Raw genomic sequence first — 18,653 nt, 5'->3', positions numbered from 1 at the left:
ACATTGTTATTTTACTTTATTGGGCTACCGGATCTCATGTACTGTTTAACAGTCTTAATAATTTAAGCCGTTTTTGAAACGGCAGTTTTTTTCACGCTCTTATTAGAGCGGAGTATATTTCTGTGACGCTGTTTATTTTATGTTCCGATCACATGGGGACCGCATTTCCGCTTTTGCAGGGCGGTTATACAGATAGTGCAGCTGTCTTTGCTTGGACATTTTGGGAATTGGCTTCTGTTAATCAGCTATCCTGAGTTCCAGAGACAAATAACTTCTAGAAAGTTTACCCTTACTAGTGGGACATTCTTTCTGGCCGGTAGGAGCCTCAGGCATCATAGGCAGTTTTATTAAAGTTTATCTAAAAATCGATTGCAATTTTTATTTGCTATGTTTAAATTTAATCTTTCTTAAGAATTTAAAGTTTTTATTTGGCATTAAGAATTTTCTATATTTGTACATTGCTTGTGGGACCGTTATCTAGACTATGGATACAGATCAGGATCAATCTATCTCTATGGATAGATGTTTACTTTGCTTAAACCAGATTGCCCTACCTAAAGTATGCAGTTTTGTTCATCTTGTTTAGCAAAAACTTTAAAATGCAAAGAAAAAAATCTCCCTTATGAGCTAAGGATTCTGCTGTGTGTGACATGCATCAGCTTTCTCCTCAGACGTCCCAAGCCTTAGTTGTTTCTCATACTGTGCCTTTTATGTCCTATCATCCACCTGGGGGTGTTTATTTACCTGGGGATTTTGCTGCTCAGGTTTCTTCTGCAGCAACTGTGGCTTTGTCAGCTTTCCCTGCATTGGGTAAGCATAAGAGAAAATCTAAATATTTGCCTGATACTAAGGTTTCTGACTCTAGGACTGCATTAGCCACTCTTGCTCAGATGTCTGATGAGGAGAATACTTCAGTATCTTCTGAAGGTGAGATCTCAGACTCTGACACTTTAGCAGACAAATCTTCAGACTCTGAAGAGGTTAATTTTAGATTTAAGCTTGAAAACCTCTGGTTACTATTGAAGGAGGTTCTAGCTACTTTAGACAACTCTGAACCTTCAGTTACTGTCAACCCCACAAAGTCTTCTAGGATTATATTCAAATCTATTTGTGGTTCCCAAAAAGGAGGGAAGTTTTCGGCCCATTCTAGACCTCAAGTGTCTCAACAAATTCCTTAGGGTTCCATCCTTCAACATGGAAACTATTTGTTCCATTCTTCCTTTGGTACAGGAAGGTCAGTTTATGAGGACCATAGACCTGAAGGACTCATACCTTCATGTTCCCATTCACAGGGAACACCATCAGTATCTGAGTTTTGCCTTTCTGGACAAGCACTTTCAATTTGTTGCACTTCCATTTGGTCTGGCCACGGCTCCCAGAATATTCACATAGGTTCTGGGGGTGCTGTTGGCTGTGATCAGATCCCAGGGAATTGTTGTGGCGCCTTATCTAGACATCTTGGTTCAGGCTTCATCTTCTTGCTTCCTGCCTTTCTCTCCAGTTTGCCTTTCGTCCATCTGTGGCTCAATGCATGGAGGTTATTGGTCTGATGGTGACATCCATGGACATCATTCCTTTTGCTCTGTTCCATCTATGACCGCTGCAACTTTGTATTCTCCGTCAATGGAATTAAGATCATTCGGCTTTATCTCAGAAGATAAAACTGGACCCTCTAACAAGAGACTCTCGTGGTGGGTGTCATAGGAACATCTGTCTCAGGGCACTTGCTTTCTGCGACCTTCCTGGTAAATTATGACTACGGACACCAGCCTGTCGGGCTGCGGAGCTGTTTGGGGCCCTCTAAAGGCTCAGGGCCTGTAGTCTCGGGAAGAGTCCTCTCTTTCCATTAACATATTGGAGTTGAGAGCTATCTTCAATGCCTTATCAGCTTGGCCTCAACTGTCTTTGGTCCGGTTTATAAGATTCCAATTGGACAAGTTTAATTTGTTTGGCTTATGAGACTGCTGGACATCAGCCTCCTGAGAGAATTACGGCTCATTCTACTAGGGCTGTCAACTCTTCTTGGTCTTTCAAAAATGAAGCTTCTGTGGAACAGATTTTGCAAGGTGGCAGCATGGTCCTCTTTGCATTATTTTTCCAAATTCTACAAATTTCATACTTTTGCCTCGGCTGAGGCTTCCTTTTGGGAGAAAGGTTCTTCAAGCGGTGGTACCTTCTGCTTAGGTCCTCCTGTCTTTTTTCTCCCTCCCTATTCATTCTATGTCCTCTTGCTTGGGTATTGGTTCCCACTAGTAATTGGAATTACGTTGTGGACTCTCCATGTCTTAGGAAAGAAAACAAAATGTATGCTTACCAGATAAATTTCTTTTTTTCCGGACATGCAGAGTCCACGAACCCACCCTCTTGTTTAATTATAATTTGGCAGTTTGAGTAAACCTCAGGCACTTTTTTCACCCTTGTGTTTTTTCCTTTTCCATTTCCTTTGGCTGAATAACTGGGGGTTATGGGTAAGGCAGTTACACTTAACAGCTTTGCTGGGGTGCTCTTTGCCTCCTCCTGCTGGGCAGGAAATGAATATCCCACTAGTAATTGGAATGACTTTGTGGACTCTCCATGTTCGGAAAGAAAGAAATGTGTCAGGTGCCACTTACCAGCCCTTTATTCCAGCTTTTCAAATCTCCTTGCAGAGCAGTTATACAATAATATTAGGCCTTGCACTGACCTAATCACCTCAAACAATTAATAAAAAAATTATGAACGTGCTAGATACTTTAGAATTTCAAAACTTTGACCATATGTTACATTTTTTTATGTACTGATATTATTATGATTGAGTTATTTATTTACTATTTGTGCCCCCCTCTAGAAGAATACCTGCCGGCACCCATGCTTAAAGGGATATAGTAATTCAGAACTGCCAGGCTGACTTTTTCTGTAGTATGTACACAGAGTACCATGTAGAATTTGTTTAAATCTGCCTTGTGTCATCCTGTCTGATCTCATCCCTAGGTGTGCATGCACCCACAAAAGGTACTGGCGGACGTGGTGAGCTACACGCTCTGGCTAATGGAGTGTTCCCATGCCTCTGGCTGCTGTCATGCCACCATGTTTTTTTCCATCTGCTTCTCCTTCAGAGCGGTGCTAGAACTGTTTGACAGTCAGGACGGACTTCGTCGGCTTGTTAACCTGGTGAGGGGCAGCACCATGTGCAAAAGCAATACACAAAGAACATAGTCTCTTCTTTTTACATTTGTAATGTGTAGTATATAGAGGGAGTGCAGAATGTTGTGTGTTTTCGAGTTTGTAGTCCGTTATGCATTTATTTATTAAATGTGCAATATTGTGATGGTTTTACAAGGGGGGTGTGAAATAATTTGTTTTATAGAGGGGGAACTTTTTTTTGTTAAGGGTGGAATCTATATTGTATATTTATAGAGGAGAGAGCATAATGCGCTACACAAATCAGAAAGAGCATTTTATGTTTTATAGTGTGTGGGAGGTAAAATATTGTGCATTTTATACACACAGGAAACAATGGGGGAATGGTGGTACGAAATACCTGGAGGAGGTGTTGTGTAGGTTTTATTCTGTAGTGTATGGCTCACATTTTGGTTTGCTATACAGTACAGTTGGTGTATGCGTTAAATGGAATTGTAACATAAAATGTGTATCTTCACTTACAGATCAGCACCTTGGAGATTTTAAACCTTGAGGATCAGGGAGCTCTGCTTAGTGATGACGAGATCTTTGCGAGTCGCCAGACAGGGAAGCATACCTGTATGGCATTGCGCAGATACTTTGAGGCACATCTCGCTATCAAGGTGGAGCATGTCAAGCAATCTCTGCAGCGCACTGAGGGGGGACTCCCCATTCACCCCCAGCCACCTTTCAAGGTAGGGATAGATAAAATGTCTGAAGTAGGTTTATTTATAAATCGTGCTTGCATGTCTGATAGTTCTGTCGTTTTCATAGTCCTGCACATACACTCGGGAGCAGATTGTAGAGATGATGGAGTACCTGATTGAGTTTGGTCCATCTCAGCTCTACTGGGAGCCTGCTGAGGTTTTTCTGAAGCTGTCCTGTGTGCAACTTCTCCTGCAGCTCATCTCCATTGCCTGCAGCTGGAAGACTTATTACGCCAGGTAAAGTGGTGTACATGTGGGCAAATATATATTTGTACAGCTAAGTCATTGCACCAACTTGCACATCAATCGTACTGTCTAACAATATCTATTTCTTTCATGTAATTAACAAGAGTCCATGAGCTAGTGACGTATGGGATATACATTCCTACCAGGAGGGGCAAAGTTTCCCAAACCTTAAAATGCCTATAAATACACCCCTCACCACACCCACAAATCAGTTTTACAAACTTTGCCTCCAAGGGAGGTGGTGAAGTAAGTTTGTGCTAGATTCTACGTTGATATGCGCTCCGCAGCAAGTTGGAGCCCGGTTTTCCTCTCAGCGTGCAGTGAATGTCAGAGGGATGTGAAGAGAGTATTGCCTATTGAATGCAGTGATCTCCTTCTACGGGGTCTATTTCATAAGGTTCTCTGTTATCGGTCGTAGAGATTCATCTCTTACCTCCCTTTTCAGATCGACGATATACTCTTATATTTACCATTTCCTCTACTGATTCTCGTTTCAGTACTGGTTTGGCTTTCTACAAACATGTAGATGAGTGTCCTGGGGTAAGTAAGTCTTATTTTCTGTGACACTCTAAGCTATGGTTGGGCACTTTATTTATAAAGTTCTAAATATATGTATTCAAACATTTATTTGCCTTGACTCAGAATGTTCAACTTTCCTTATTTCCAGACAGTCAGTTTCATATTTGGGATTATGCATTGAATTATCATATTTTTTCTTACCTCAAAAATTTGACTTTTTTCCCTGTGGGCTGTTAGGCTCGCGGGGGCTGAAAATGCTTCATTTTATTGCGTCATTCTTGGCGCGGACTTTTTTGGCGCAAAAATTCTTTTCCGTTTCCGGCATCATACGTGTCGCCGGAAGTTGCGTCATTTTTTGACGTTATTTTGCGCCAAAAATGTCGGCGTTCCGGATGTGGCGTCATTTTTGGCGCCAAAAGCATTTAGGCGCCAAATAATGTGGGCGTCTTATTTGGCGCTAAAAAATATGGGCGTCGCTTTTGTCTCCACATTATTTCAGTCTCATTTTTCATTTGCTTCTGGTTGCTAGAAGCTTGATGTTTGGCATTTTTTCCCATTCCTGAAACTGTCTTATAAGGAATTTGATCTATTTTGCTTTATATGTTGTTTTTTCTCTTACATATTGCAAGATGTCTCACGTTGCATCTGAGCCAGAAGATACTACAGGAAAACCACTGCCTGCTGGATCTACCAAAGCTAAGTGTATCTGCTGTAAACTTTTGGTAGCTATTCCTCCAGCTGTTGTTTGTAATAATTGTCATGACAAACTTGTTAAAGCAGATAATATTTCCTTTAGTGATGTACCATTGCCTGTTGCAGTTCCCTCAACATCTAAGGTGCAGAATGTTCCTGATAACATAAGAGATTTTGTTTCTGAATCCATAAAGAAGGCTTTGTCTGTTATTTCTCCTTCTAGTAAACGTAAAAAGTCTTTTAAATCTTCTCTCTCTACAGATGAATTTTTAAATGAACACCATCATTCTGATTCTTTGGACTCTTCTGGTTCAGAGGATTCTATCTCAGAGATTGATGCTGATAAATCTTCATATTTATTTAAGATGGAATTTATTCGCTCTTTACTTAAAGAAGTACTAATTGCTTTAGAAATAGAGGATTCTAGTCCTCTTGATACTAATTCTATACGTTTGGATAAGGTTTTTAAAGCTCCTGCGGTTATTCCAGAAGTCTTTCCTGTTCCTAATGCTATTTCTGCTGTAATTTCCAAGGAATGGGATAAATTGGGTAATTCATTTACTCCTTCTAAACGTTTTAAGCAATTATATCCTGTTCCGCCTGACAGGTTAGAATTTTGGGACAAAATCCCTAAAGTTGATGGGGCTATTTCTACCCTTGCTAAACGTACTACCATTCCTACGTCAGATGGTACCTCGTTTAAGGATCCTTTAGATAGAAAAATTGAATCTTTTCTAAGAAAAGCTTATCTATGTTCAGGTAATCTTCTTAGACCTGCTATATCATTGGCTGATGTTGCTGCAGCTTCAACTTTTTGGTTGGAAACTCTAGCGCAACAAGTAACAAATCGTGATTCTCATGATATTATTATTCTTCTCCAGCATGCTAATAATTTCATCTGTGATGCCATTTTTGATATTATTAGAGTTGATGTTAGGTTTATGTCTCTGGCTATCTTAGCCAGAAGAGCTTTATGGCTTAAGACCTGGAATGCTGATATGGCTTCTAAATCAACTCTACTTTCCATTTCTTTCCAGGGAAACAAATTATTTGGTTCTCAGTTGGATTCTATTATTTCAACTGTTACTGGTGGGAAAGGAACTTTTTTACCACAGGATAAAAAGTCTAAAGGTAAAAACAGGGCTAACAATCGTTTTCGTTCCTTTCGTTTCAACAAAGAACAAAAGCCTGATCCTTCGTCCTCAGGAGCAGTTTCAGTTTGGAAACCATCTCCAGTCTGGAATAAATCCAAACCTGCTAGAAAGGCAAAGCCTGTTTCTAAGTTCACATGAAGGTACGGCCCTCATTCCAGTTCAGCTGGTAGGGGGCAGGTTACGTTTTTTCAAAGAAATTTGGATCAATTCTGATCACAATCTTTGGATTCAGAACATTGTTTCAGAAGGGTACAGAATTGGTTTCAAGATGAGACCTCCTGCAAAGAGATTTTTTCTTTCCCATGTCCCAGTAAATCCAGTGAAAGCTCAAGCATTTCTGAATTGTGTTTCAGATCTAGAGTTGGCTGGAGTAATTATGCCAGTTCCAGTTCCGGAACAGGGGATGGGGTTTTATTCAAATCTCTTCATTGTACCAAAGAAGGAGAATTCCTTCAGACCAGTTCTGGATCTAAAATTATTGAATCGTTATGTAAGGATACCAACGTTCAAGATGGTAACTGTAAGGACTATATTGCCTTTTGTTCAGCAAGGGAATTATATGTCCACAATAGATTTACAGGATGCATATCTGCATATTCCGATTCATCCAGATCATTATCAGTTCCTGAGATTCTCTTTTCTAGACAAGCATTACCAATTTGTGGCTCTACCGTTTGGCCTTGCTACAGCTCCAAGAATTTTCACAAAGATTCTCGGTGCCCTTCTGTCTGTAATCAGAGAACAGGGTATTGTGGTATTTCCTTATTTGGACGATATCTTGGTACTTGCTCAGTCTTTACATTTAGCAGAGTCTCATACGAATCGACTTGTGTTGTTTCTTCAAGATCATGGTTGGAGGATCAATTTACCAAAAAGTTCTTTGATTCCTCAAACAAGGGTAACCTTTCTGGGTTTCCAGATAGATTCAGTGTCCATGACTCTGTCTTTAACAGACAAGAGACGTCTAAAATTGATTACAGCTTGTCGAAACCTTCAGTCTCAATCATTCCCTTCGGTAGCCTTATGCATGGAAATTCTAGGTCTTATGACTGCTGCATCGGACGCGATCCCCTTTGCTCGTTTTCACATGCGACCTCTTCAGCTCTGTATGCTGAACCAATGGTGCAGGGATTACACGAAGATATATCAATTAATATCTTTAAAACCGATTGTTCGACACTCTCTAACGTGGTGGACAGATCACCTTCGTTTAATTCAGGGGGCTTCTTTTGTTCTTCCGACCTGGACTGTAATTTCAACAGATGCAAGTCTCACAGGTTGGGGAGCTGTGTGGATTATTTTCAGCAGGAATTGGCTGTCTTTATTTTATCCCTCCCTCTCTAGTGACTCTTGTGTGGAAAGATCCACATCTTGGGTAGTCATTATCCCATACGTCACTAGCTCATGGACTCTTGTTAATTACATGAAAGAAAACATAATTTATGTAAGAACTTACCTGATAAATTCATTTCTTTCATATTAACAAGAGTCCATGAGGCCCACCCTTTTTTGTGGTGGTTATGTTTTTTCTCCAACATAGGTGTGTCCGGTCCACGGCGTCATCCTTACTTGTGGGATATTCTCTTCCCCAACAGGAAATGGCAAAGAGCCCAGCAAAGCTGGTCACATGATCCCTCCTAGGCTCCGCCTACCCCCGTCATTCTCTTTGCCGTTGTACAGGCAACATCTCCACGGAGATGGCTTAGAGTTTTTTAGTGTTTAACTGTAGTTTTTATTATTCAATCAAGAGTTTGTTATTTTAAAATAGTGCTGGTATGTACTATTTACTCAGAAACAGAAAAGAGATGAAGATTTCTGTTTGTATGAGGAAAATGATTTTAGCACCGTAACTAAAATCCATGGCTGTTCCACACAGGACTGTTGAGAGCAATTAACTTCAGTTGGGGGAACAGTGTGCAGTCTCTTACTGCTTGAGGTATGACACATTCTAACAAGACGATGTAATGCTGGAAGCTGTCATTTTCCCTATGGGATCCGGTAAGCCATGTTTATTAAGATAGTAAATAAGGGCTTCACAAGGGCTTATTAAGACTGTAGACTTTTTCTGGGCTAAATCGATTCATTATTAACACATATTTAGCCTTGAGGAATCATTTATTCTGGGTATTTTGATATGATTATATCGGCAGGCACTGTTTTTGACACCTTATTCTTTAGGGGCTTTCCCTAATCATAGTCAGAGCCTCATTTTCGCGCCGGTATGGCGCACTTGTTTTTGAGGACAGCATGGCATGCAGCTGCATGTGTGTGGAGCTCTGTTACATAGAAAAGTCTTTCTGAAGGCATCATTGGTATCGTATTCCCCTTTGGGCTTGGTTGGGTCTCAGCAAAGCAGATTCCAGGGACTGTAAAGGGGTTAAATATAAAAACGGCTCCGGTTCCGTTATTTTAAGGGTTAAAGCTTCCAAATTTGGTGTGCAATACTTTTAAGGCTTTAAGACACTGTGGTGAAATTTTGGTGAATTTTGAACAATTCCTTCATACTTTTTCGCAATTGCAGTAATAAAGTGTGTTTAGTTTAAAATTTAAAGTGACAGTAACGGTTTTATTTTAAAACGTTTTTTGTGCTTTGTTATCAAGTTTATGCCTGTTTAACATGTCTGAACTACCAGATAGATTGTGTTCTGACTGTGGGGAAACCAAGGTTCCTTCTCATTTAACTATATGTATTTTATGTCATTAAAAAAAAAAAAAAAAAAAAAAAATTTAGTAAAAATGATGCCCAAGATGATTCCTCAAGTGAGGGGAGTAAGCATGGTACTGCATCATCCCCTCCTTCGTCTACACCAGTCTTGCCCATACAGGAGGCCCCTAGTACATCTAGTGCGCCAATACTCCTTACTATGCAACATTTAACGGCTGTAATGGATAATTCTATCAAAAACATTTTAGCCAATATGCCCACTTATCAGCGAAAGCGCGACTGCTCTGTTTTAGAAAATTCTGTAGAGCATGAGAACGCTGATGATATGGTTTCTGAAGGGCCCCTACACCAGTCTGAGGGGGCCAGGGAGGTTTTGTCTGAGGGAGAAATTTCAGATTCAGGAAACATTTCTCAACAAGCTGAACCTGATGTGATTACTTTTAAATTTAAGTTGGAACATCTCCGCGCTCTGCTTAAGGAGGTGTTATCCAATTTGGATGATTGTGATTATCTGGTCATTCCAGAACCACTATGTAAAATGGAAAAGTTCTTAGAGGCCCCGGGGCCCCCCGAAGCTTTTCCTATATCCAAGCGGGTGGCGTACATTGTTAGTAAAGAATGGGACAGGCCCGGTATACCTTTAGTACCTCCCCCCATATTTATAAAATTGTTTTCCTATAGTCGACCCCAGAAAGGACTGATGGCAGACAGTCCCCAAGGTCGAGGGGGTGGTTTCTACTCTACACAAGCGCGCCACTATACCCATAGAAGATAGTTGTGCTTTCCAAGATCCTATGGATAAAAAATTAGAAGGTCTGCTAAAGATGTTTGTTCAGCAAGGTTCCCTTCTACAACCAATTGCATGCATTGTCCCTGTCACTGCAGCCGCGTGTTTCTAGTTTGATGAGCTAGGAAAGGCGATTATTAGTAATTCTTCTTCTTATGAGGAGATTATGGACAGAATTCGTGCTCTTAAATTGGCTAATTCTTTCACCCTAGACGCCACCTTGCAATTGGCTAGGTTAGCGGCGAAAAAATTCTGGGTTTGCTATTGTGGCGCAGAGCGCTTTGGTTAAAATCTTGGGCAGCGGATGCGTCTTCCAAGAACAAATTGCTTGACATTCCTTTCAAGGGGAAAAACACTCTTTGGCCCTGACTTGAAAGAGATTATCTCTGATATCACTGGGGGCAAGGGCCACGCCCTTCCTCAGGATAGGTCTTTTCAAGACCAAAAATAAACCTAAGTTTCGTCCCTTTCGCAGAAACGGATCAGCCCCAAGGGCTACGTCCTCTAAGCAGGAAGGTAATACTTCTCAAGCCAATCCAGCCTGGAGACCTATGCAAGGCTGGAACAAAGGAAAGCAGGCCAGGAAACCTGCCACTGCTACCAAGACAGCATGAAATGCGGGCCCCCGATCCGGGACCGGATCTGGTGGGGGGCAGACTCTCTCTCTTCGCTCAGGCTGGGGCAAGAGATGTTCTGGATCCTTGGGCGCTAGAAATAGTCTCCCAAGGTTATTCTCTGGAGTTCAAGGGGCTTCCTCCAAGGGGGAGGTTCCACAGGTCTCAGTTGTCTTCAGACCACATAAGAAGACAGGCATTCTTACATTGGGTAGAAGACCTGCTAAAAATGGGAGTGATTCATCCTGTTCCATTAGGAGAACAAGGGATGGGGTTCTACTCCAATCTGTTCATAGTTCCCAAAAAAGAGGGAACGTTCAGACCAATCTTAGATCTCAAGATCTTGAACAAGTTTCTCAAGGTTCCATCGTTCAAGATGGAAACCATTCGAACACTTCTTCCTTCCATCCAGGAAGGTCAATTCATGACCAAGGTGGATTTCAAGGATGCGTATCTACATATTCCTATCCACAAGGAACATCATCGGTTCCTAAGGTTTGCATTCCTGGACAAGCATTTCCAGTTCGTGGCGTTTTCTTTCGGATTAGCCACTGCTCCTAGGATTTTCTCATAGGTACTAGGGTCCCTTCTGGCGGTGCTAAGACCAAGGGGCATTGCTGTAGTACCTTACTTGGACGACATTCTGATTCGAGCGTCGTCCCTTCCTCAAGTAAAGGCTCACACGGACATTGTCCTGGCCTTTCTCAGATCTCACGGATGGAAAGTGAACGTGGAAAAGAGTTCTCTATCTCCGTCAACGAGGGTTCCCTTCTTGGGAACTATAATAGACTCCTTAGAAATGAGGATTTTTCTGACAGAAGCCAGAAAAACAAAACTTCTAGACTCTTGTCGGATACTTCATTCCGTTCCTCTTCCTTCCATAGCGCAGTGCATGGAAGTGATAGGTTTGATGGTAGCGGCAATGGACATAGTTCCTTTTGTGCGCATTCATCTAAGACCATTACAACTGTTCATGCTCAGTCAGTGGAATGGGGACTATTCAGACTTGTCTCCGAAGATACAAGTAAATCAGAGGACCAGAGACTCATTCCGTTGGTGGCTGTCCCTGGACAACCTGTCACAAGGGATGACCTTCCGCAGACCAGAGTGGGTCATTGTCACGACCGACGCCAGTCTGATGGGCTGGGGCGCGGTCTGGGGATCCCTGAAAGCTCAGGGTCTTTGGTCTCGGGTAGAATCTCTTCTACCGATAAATATTCTGGAACTGAGAGCGATATTCAATGCTCTCAAAGCTTGGCCTCAGCTAGCGAGGGCCAAGTTCATACATCAACCATCAGGGGGGAACAAGGAGTTCCCTAGCGATGGAAGAAGTGACCAAAATCATTCTATGGGCGGAGTCTCACTCCTGCCACCTGTCTGCTATCCACATCCCAGGAGTGGAAAATTGGGAAGCGGATTTTCTGAGTCGTCAGACATTGCATCCGGGGGAGTGGGAACTCCATCCGGAAATCTTTGCCCAAGTCACTCAACCGTGGGGCATTCCAGACATGGATCTGATGGCCTCTCGTCAGAACTTCAGAGTTCCTTACTACGGGTACAGATCCAGGGATCCCAAGGCGGCTCTAGTGGATGCACTAGTAGCACCTTGGACCTTCAAACTAGCTTATGTGTTCCCGCCGTTTCCTCTCATCCCCAGGCTGGTAGCCAGGATCAATCAGGAGAGGGCGTCGGTGATTTTGATAGCTCCTGCGTGGCCACGCAGGACTTGGTATGCAGATCTGGTGAATATGTCATCGGCTCCACCATGGAAGCTACCTTTGAGACGAGACCTTCTTGTTCTAGGTCCGTTCGACCCACTCCAGCTGACTGCTTGGAGATTGAACGCTTGATCTTATCAAAGCGAGGGTTCTCAGATTCTGTTATTAATACTCTTGTTCAGGCCTGAAAGCCTGTAACCAGAAAAATTACCACATAATTTGGTATATCTGTTGGTGTGAATCTGCAGGATTCCCTTGGGACAAGGTTAAGATTCCTAAGAGTCTATCCTTCCTTCGAGAAGGATTGGAAAAAGGATTATCTGCAAGTTCCTTGATGGGACAGATTTCTGCCTTGTCTGTGTTACTTCACAAAAAGCTGGCAGCTGTGCCAGATGTTCTAGCCTTTGTTCAGGCTCTGGTTAGAATCAAGCCTGTTTACAAAATTTTGACTCCTCCTTGGAGTCTCAACCTAGTTCTTTCAGTTCTTCAGGGGGTTCCGTTTGAACCCTTACATTCCGTTGATATTAAGTTATTATCTTGGAAAGTTTTGTTTTTGGTTGCAATTTCTTCTGCTAGAAGAGTTTCAGAATTATCTGCTCTGCAGTGTTCTTCTCCTTATCTGGTGTTCCATGCAGATAAGGTGGTTTTGCGTACTAAACCTGGTTTTCTTCCAAAAGTTGTTTCTAACAAAAACATTAACCAGGAGATAGTTGTGCCTTCTTTGTGTCCTAATCCAGTTTCAAAGAAGGAACGTTTGTTGCACAACTTGGATGTAGTTCGTGCTCTCTAATTTTACTTAGCAGCTACTAAGGATTTCAGACAAACTTTGTCTTTGTTTGTTGTTTATTCTGGTAAACGGAGAGGTCAAAAAGCAACTTCTACCTCTCTCTCCTTCTGGATTAAAAGCATTATCCGATTGGCTTATGAGACTGCCGGACGGCAGCCTCCTGAAAGAATCACAGCTCACTCCACTAGGGCTGTGGCTTCCACATGGGCCTTCAAGAACGAGGCTTCTGTTGATCAGATATGTAAGGCAGCGACTTGGTCTTCACTGCACACTTTTTCTAAATTTTACAAATTTGATACTTTTGCTTCTTCTGAGGCTATTTTTGGGAGAAAGGTTTTGCAAGCCGTGGTGCCTTCCATTTAGGTGACCTGATTTGCTCCCTCCCTTCATCCGTGTCCTAAAGCTTTGGTATTGGTTCCCACAAGTAAGGATGACGCCGTGGACCGGACACACCTATGTTGGAGAAAACAGAATTTATGTTTACCTGATAAATTACTTTCTCCAACGGTGTGTCCGGTCCACGGCCCGCCCGGGTTTTTTTAATCAGGTCTGATAATTTATTTTCTTTAACTACAGTCACCACGGTAACATATGGTTTCTCCTATGCAAATATTCCTCCTTAACGTCGGTCGAATGACTGGGGTAGGCGGAGCCTAGGAGGGATCATGTGACCAGCTTTGCTGGGCTCTTTGCCATTTCCTGTTGGGGAAGAGAATATCCCACAAGTAAGGATGACGCCGTGGACCGGACACACCGTTGGAGAAAGTAATTTATCAGGTAAACATAAATTCTGTTTTTTGTATAAAGCACAATTATTCCAATTCCTTATTTTATATGCTTCGCACTTTTTTTCTTATCACCCCACTTCTTGGCTATTCGTTAAACTGATTTGTGGGTGTGGTGAGGGGTGTATTTATAGGCATTTTAAGGTTTGGGAAACTTTGCCCCTCCTGGTAGGAATGTATATCCCATACGTCACTAGCTCATGGACTCTTGTTAATATGAAAGAAATGAATTTATCAGGTAAGTTCTTACATAAATTATGTTTTTTTGTGTTATCCTCCAGGAACGATACTGTACGCTATGCTCTGGATGTTCTTGCCATTCTAACCGTGGTGCCTAAAATCCAACTACAGCTAGCGGAACCAGTGGATGTGCTAGATGAAGCTGGATCCACCGTCTCTACCGTAGGTAAGAAAGCTAAATACTTTGAAGGTGGTGTAGAGTGTCATTGTTGGCAGAAGAGAGCACTCACCATGAAAAAAAGTTATTTTATTTCAGGTTGTAAATGTTTTCGGGGCGTGACACCGTCATCAGACAAGTGAAAAACAGCAATCATTGCTGTTTCTTTCTAATGACACGGTGAGTCCACGGATCATCTCTAATTACTATTGGGAATATCACTCTTGGCCAGCAGGAGGAGGCAAAGAGCACCACAGCAAATCTGTTAAATATCACCTCCCTTCCCTCCAACCCCAGTCATTCTCTTTGCCTACGTTAAGAGCAAGGAGGTGGTAAAGTATAGGTGTCTGGAAGAAGATTCTTCAATCAAGATTTTATTATTTTCCAGCAGTGCAAGTTTGTTCTGCTTTTTCCTGGGTTTTAGCCGTAGCCCAAGTCAGTCTCTTCAGTAGAGCAGTGGTGGGTTTAAGCAATTGGGAACTTGTGGGGTATAATCCTCACTGCACCTCCCAAGTAGTTATTGCTGCCCTAACTTGAAAGCCTGAGTAAGAGCACTCAGTCTTTGCCTTTTTTCCACAGGTCCATGTGAGGGAGAATGCCTCTCAAACCTAGTGAGCTGCCCTGCTACAAGGTAAGTGCTAATTTTATTTTCTCCTGTTAAGTGTAGTCAGTCCACGGGTCATCCATTACTTATGGGATTATAACTCCTCCCTAACAGGAAGTGCAAGAGGATCACCCAAGCAGAGCTGCTATATAGCTCCTCCCCTCTACGTCATACCCAGTCATTCTCTTGCACCTAACTAATAGATAGGACGTGTGAGAGGACTGTGGTTGTTAAACTTAGTTTTTATTTCTTCAATCAAAAGTTTGTTATTTTAAACGGCACCGGAGTGTGTTGTTTTTTCTCAGGCAGCATTAGAAGAAGAATCTACCTGAGTTTGTGTATGATCTTAGCGGACGTAACTAAGATCCATTTGCTGTTCTCGGCCATTCTGAGGAGCGAGGTAACTTCAGAACAGGGGACAGCGGGCAGGGTTCACCTGCAAGGAGGTATGTTGCAGTATATTATTTTCTAAGGAATGGAATTGACTGAGAAAATACTGCTAATACCGATGTAATGTAAGTGCAGCCTTAAATGCAGTAGTAGCAACTGGTATCAGGCTGATATGTATGTATGTTTACACTGAAGTATTTCTGGGGAATGGCACTTCACTAAGAAAATACTGTATACATATAACTTATAGCCTATTCTGCAGTGAAAGCGGCTAGCAGCAGGCTTTTTAATAACATTTCATAATTTTATATTTAAAACGTTTACTGGCATGTTAATCGTTTTTTTCTCTGAGGTACTTGGTGAAAAATTTTATGGGCATTATTTTTCCACATGGCTGTCGTTTGTTATGAATTAAATCAGTTTACTGAGCTTCCCCACTGTTGTATTATGAGTGGGAGGAGCCTATTTTGGCGCTTTATTGCGCAGTAGAAATTCAGTCACAGTCTGCCTTTTTCTCCCTGCATGATCCAGGACGTCTCTACAGAGCTCAGGGGTCTCCAAAACTAGTTTTGAGGGAGGTAATCACTCACAGCAGACCTGTGAGACTGTGCTTTGACTGTGATAAAAACGTTTATATTTTTAATTGTTATCCGTTTTTTGGTATTAAGGGGTTAATCATCCATTTGCTAGTGGGTGCAATCCTTTGCTAACTTAATGCATTTACTATGAAAATTTGGTTGCTATAACTAATCCGGTTCATTGTTATTTCAACTGTGACAGTTTTGTGTGCTTCTTAAAGGCACAGTAACGTTTTTTATATTGCTTGTAAATTTATTTGAAAAGTATTTTCCAAGCTTGCTAGTCTAATTGCTAGTTTGTTTAAACATGTCTGACACAGAGGAATCTCTTTGTGCAATATGTTCAAAGGCCAATGTGGAGCCCAATAGAAATAAATAAAAGCCAATCTGTACATGTCAAGAAAATTTCACCAGACAACGAGGGGGAAGTTATGCCGACTAACTCTCCTCACGTGTCAGTACCTGCATCTCCCGCTCAGGAGGTGCGTGATATTGTGGCGCCAAGTACATCAGGGCGGCCCTTACAAATCACTTTGCAAGACATGGCTAATGTTATGACTGAAGTTTTATCTAAATTGCCAGAACTTAGAGGTAAACGCGACCACTCTGGGGTGAGAACAGAGTACGCTGATAATGTTAGAGCCATGTCTGATACTGCGTCACAATTGGCAGAACATGAAGACGGAGAGCTTCATTCTGTGGGTGACGGATCTGATCCAAATAAACTGGACTCAGACATTTCAAATTTTAAATTTAAGCTTGAGAACCTCCGTGTATTATTAGGGGAGGTATTAGCGGCTCTGAATGATTGTAATACGGTTGCAATCCCAGAGAAATTATGTAGGCTGGATAGATACTATGCGGTACCGGTGTGTACTGACGTTTTTCCTATACCTAAGAGGCTTACAGAGATTATTACCAAGGAGTGGGATAGGCCCGGTGTACCCTTTTCCCCCCCTCCTATATTTAGAAAAATGTTTCTAATAGACGCCACCACACGGGACTTATGGCAGACGGTCCCTAAGGTGGAGGGAGCAGTTTCTACTCTGGCTAAGCGCACCACTATCCCGGTGGAGGATAGCTGTGCTTTTTCAGATCCAATGGATAAAAAGTTAGAGGGTTACCTTAAGAAAATGTTTACTCAACAAGGTTTTATATTACAACCCCTCGCATGCATTGCGCCTGTCACGACTGCGGCGGCATTCTGGTTTGAGTCTCTAGAAGAGACCATTAGCTCAGTTCTATTGGATGAAATTATAGACAAGCTTAGAGTCCTTAAGCTAGCTAATTCATTTATTTCTGATGCCGTAGTACACTTAACTAAGCTTACGGCTAAGGACTCCGGATTCGCCATTCAGGCGCGCAGAGCGCTGTGGCTTAAATCCTGGTCAGCTGATGTGACTTCTAAATCTAAATTGCTTAACATACCTTTCAAAGGGCAGACATTATTCGGGCCCGGTTTGAAAGAAATTATCGCTGACATTACTGGAGGTAAGGGCCATGCCCTGCCTCAAGACAGAGCCAAACCAAGGGCTAGACAGTCTAATTTTCGTGCCTTTCGTAACTTCAAGGCAGGAGCAGCATCAACTTCCTCTGCTCCAAAACAGGAAGGAACTGTTGCTCGCTACAGACAGGGCTGGAAACCTAACCAGACCTGGAACAAGGGCAAGCAGGCCAGAAAACCTGCTGCTGCCCCTAAGACAGCATGAAGTGAGGGCCCCCAATCCGGAAACGGATCTAGTGGGGGGCAGACTTTCTCTCTTCGCCCAGGCTTGGGCAAGAGATGTCCAGGATCCCTGGGCGTTAGAGATCATATCTCAGGGATATCTTCTGGACTTCAAAGCTTCTCCTCCAAAAGGGAGATTTCATCTTTCAAGGTTGTCAGCAAACCAGATAAAGAAAGAGGCGTTTCTACGCTGTGTACAAGATCTTTTACTAATGGGAGTGATCCACCCGGTTCCGCGGTCGGAACACGGACAAGGGTTTTACTCAAATCTGTTTGTGGTTCCCAAGAAAGAAGGAACCTTCAGACCAATCTTGGATTTAAAGATCCTAAACAAATTCCTAAGAGTTCCATCGTTCAAAATGGAAACTATTCGGACAATCTTACCCATGATCCAAAAGGGTCAGTACATGACCACAGTGGATTTAAAGGATGCCTACCTTCACATACCGATTCACAAAGATCATTACCGGTACCTAAGGTTTGCCTTCCTAGACAGGCATTACCAGTTTGTAGCTCTTCCCTTCGGGTTAGCTACTGCTCCAAGAATCTTTACAAAGGTTCTGGGTTCTCTTCTGGCGGTACTAAGACCGCGAGGAATATCGGTAGCTCCGTACCTAGACGAGCATTCTGATACAAGCGTCAAGTTTCCAAACTGCCAAGTCTCATACAGAGTTAGTACTGGCATTTCTAAGGTCACATGGGTGGAAGGTGAACGAAGAAAAGAGTTCTCTATTGCCACTCACAAGAGTTCCCTTCTTAGGGACTCTTATAGATTCTGTAGAAATGAAAATTTACCTGACAGAGGACAGGTTAACAAAACTCCTAAATGCTTGCCGTGTCCTTCATTCCATTCCACACCCGTCAGTGGCTCAATGCATGGAGGTAATCGGCTTAATGGTAGCGGCAATGGACATAGTACCCTTTGCACGCCTGCATCTCAGACCACTGCAATTGTGCATGCTAAGTCAGTGGAATGGGGATTACTCAGATTTGTCCCCTATGCTGAATCTGGATCAAGAGACCAGAAATTCTCTTCTATGGTGGCTCTCTCGGCCACATCTGTCCAAGGGGATGCCCTTCAGCAGACCAGATTGGACGATTGTAACAACAGACGCCAGCCTGCT

At 42.5% G+C, this 18,653-nt stretch overlaps 1 protein-coding gene across 1 annotated transcript in view; it reads left to right on the top strand.

The window, feature by feature from the left end:
- The window catches only part of DCAF1 (DDB1 and CUL4 associated factor 1), a 638,093-nt gene that overhangs the window by 364,739 nt on the left and 254,701 nt on the right, over positions 1-18,653 (top strand). Inside the window, exons 10-13 of the mRNA XM_053721062.1 lie at positions 2,971-3,150; positions 3,645-3,854; positions 3,934-4,103; positions 14,116-14,240. Coding sequence (XP_053577037.1) covers positions 2,971-3,150; positions 3,645-3,854; positions 3,934-4,103; positions 14,116-14,240 — 685 coding nt within the window. The remainder of the gene's footprint in view (positions 1-2,970; positions 3,151-3,644; positions 3,855-3,933; positions 4,104-14,115; positions 14,241-18,653) is intronic.

Source organism: Bombina bombina, chromosome 7 (genome assembly GCF_027579735.1).
Source record: "Bombina bombina isolate aBomBom1 chromosome 7, aBomBom1.pri, whole genome shotgun sequence".
Classification (NCBI taxonomy): Eukaryota; Metazoa; Chordata; class Amphibia; order Anura; family Bombinatoridae; genus Bombina; species Bombina bombina.
Note: the sequence above shows the minus strand (reverse complement) of the source record. Positions and strands in the feature narration are given on the sequence as shown.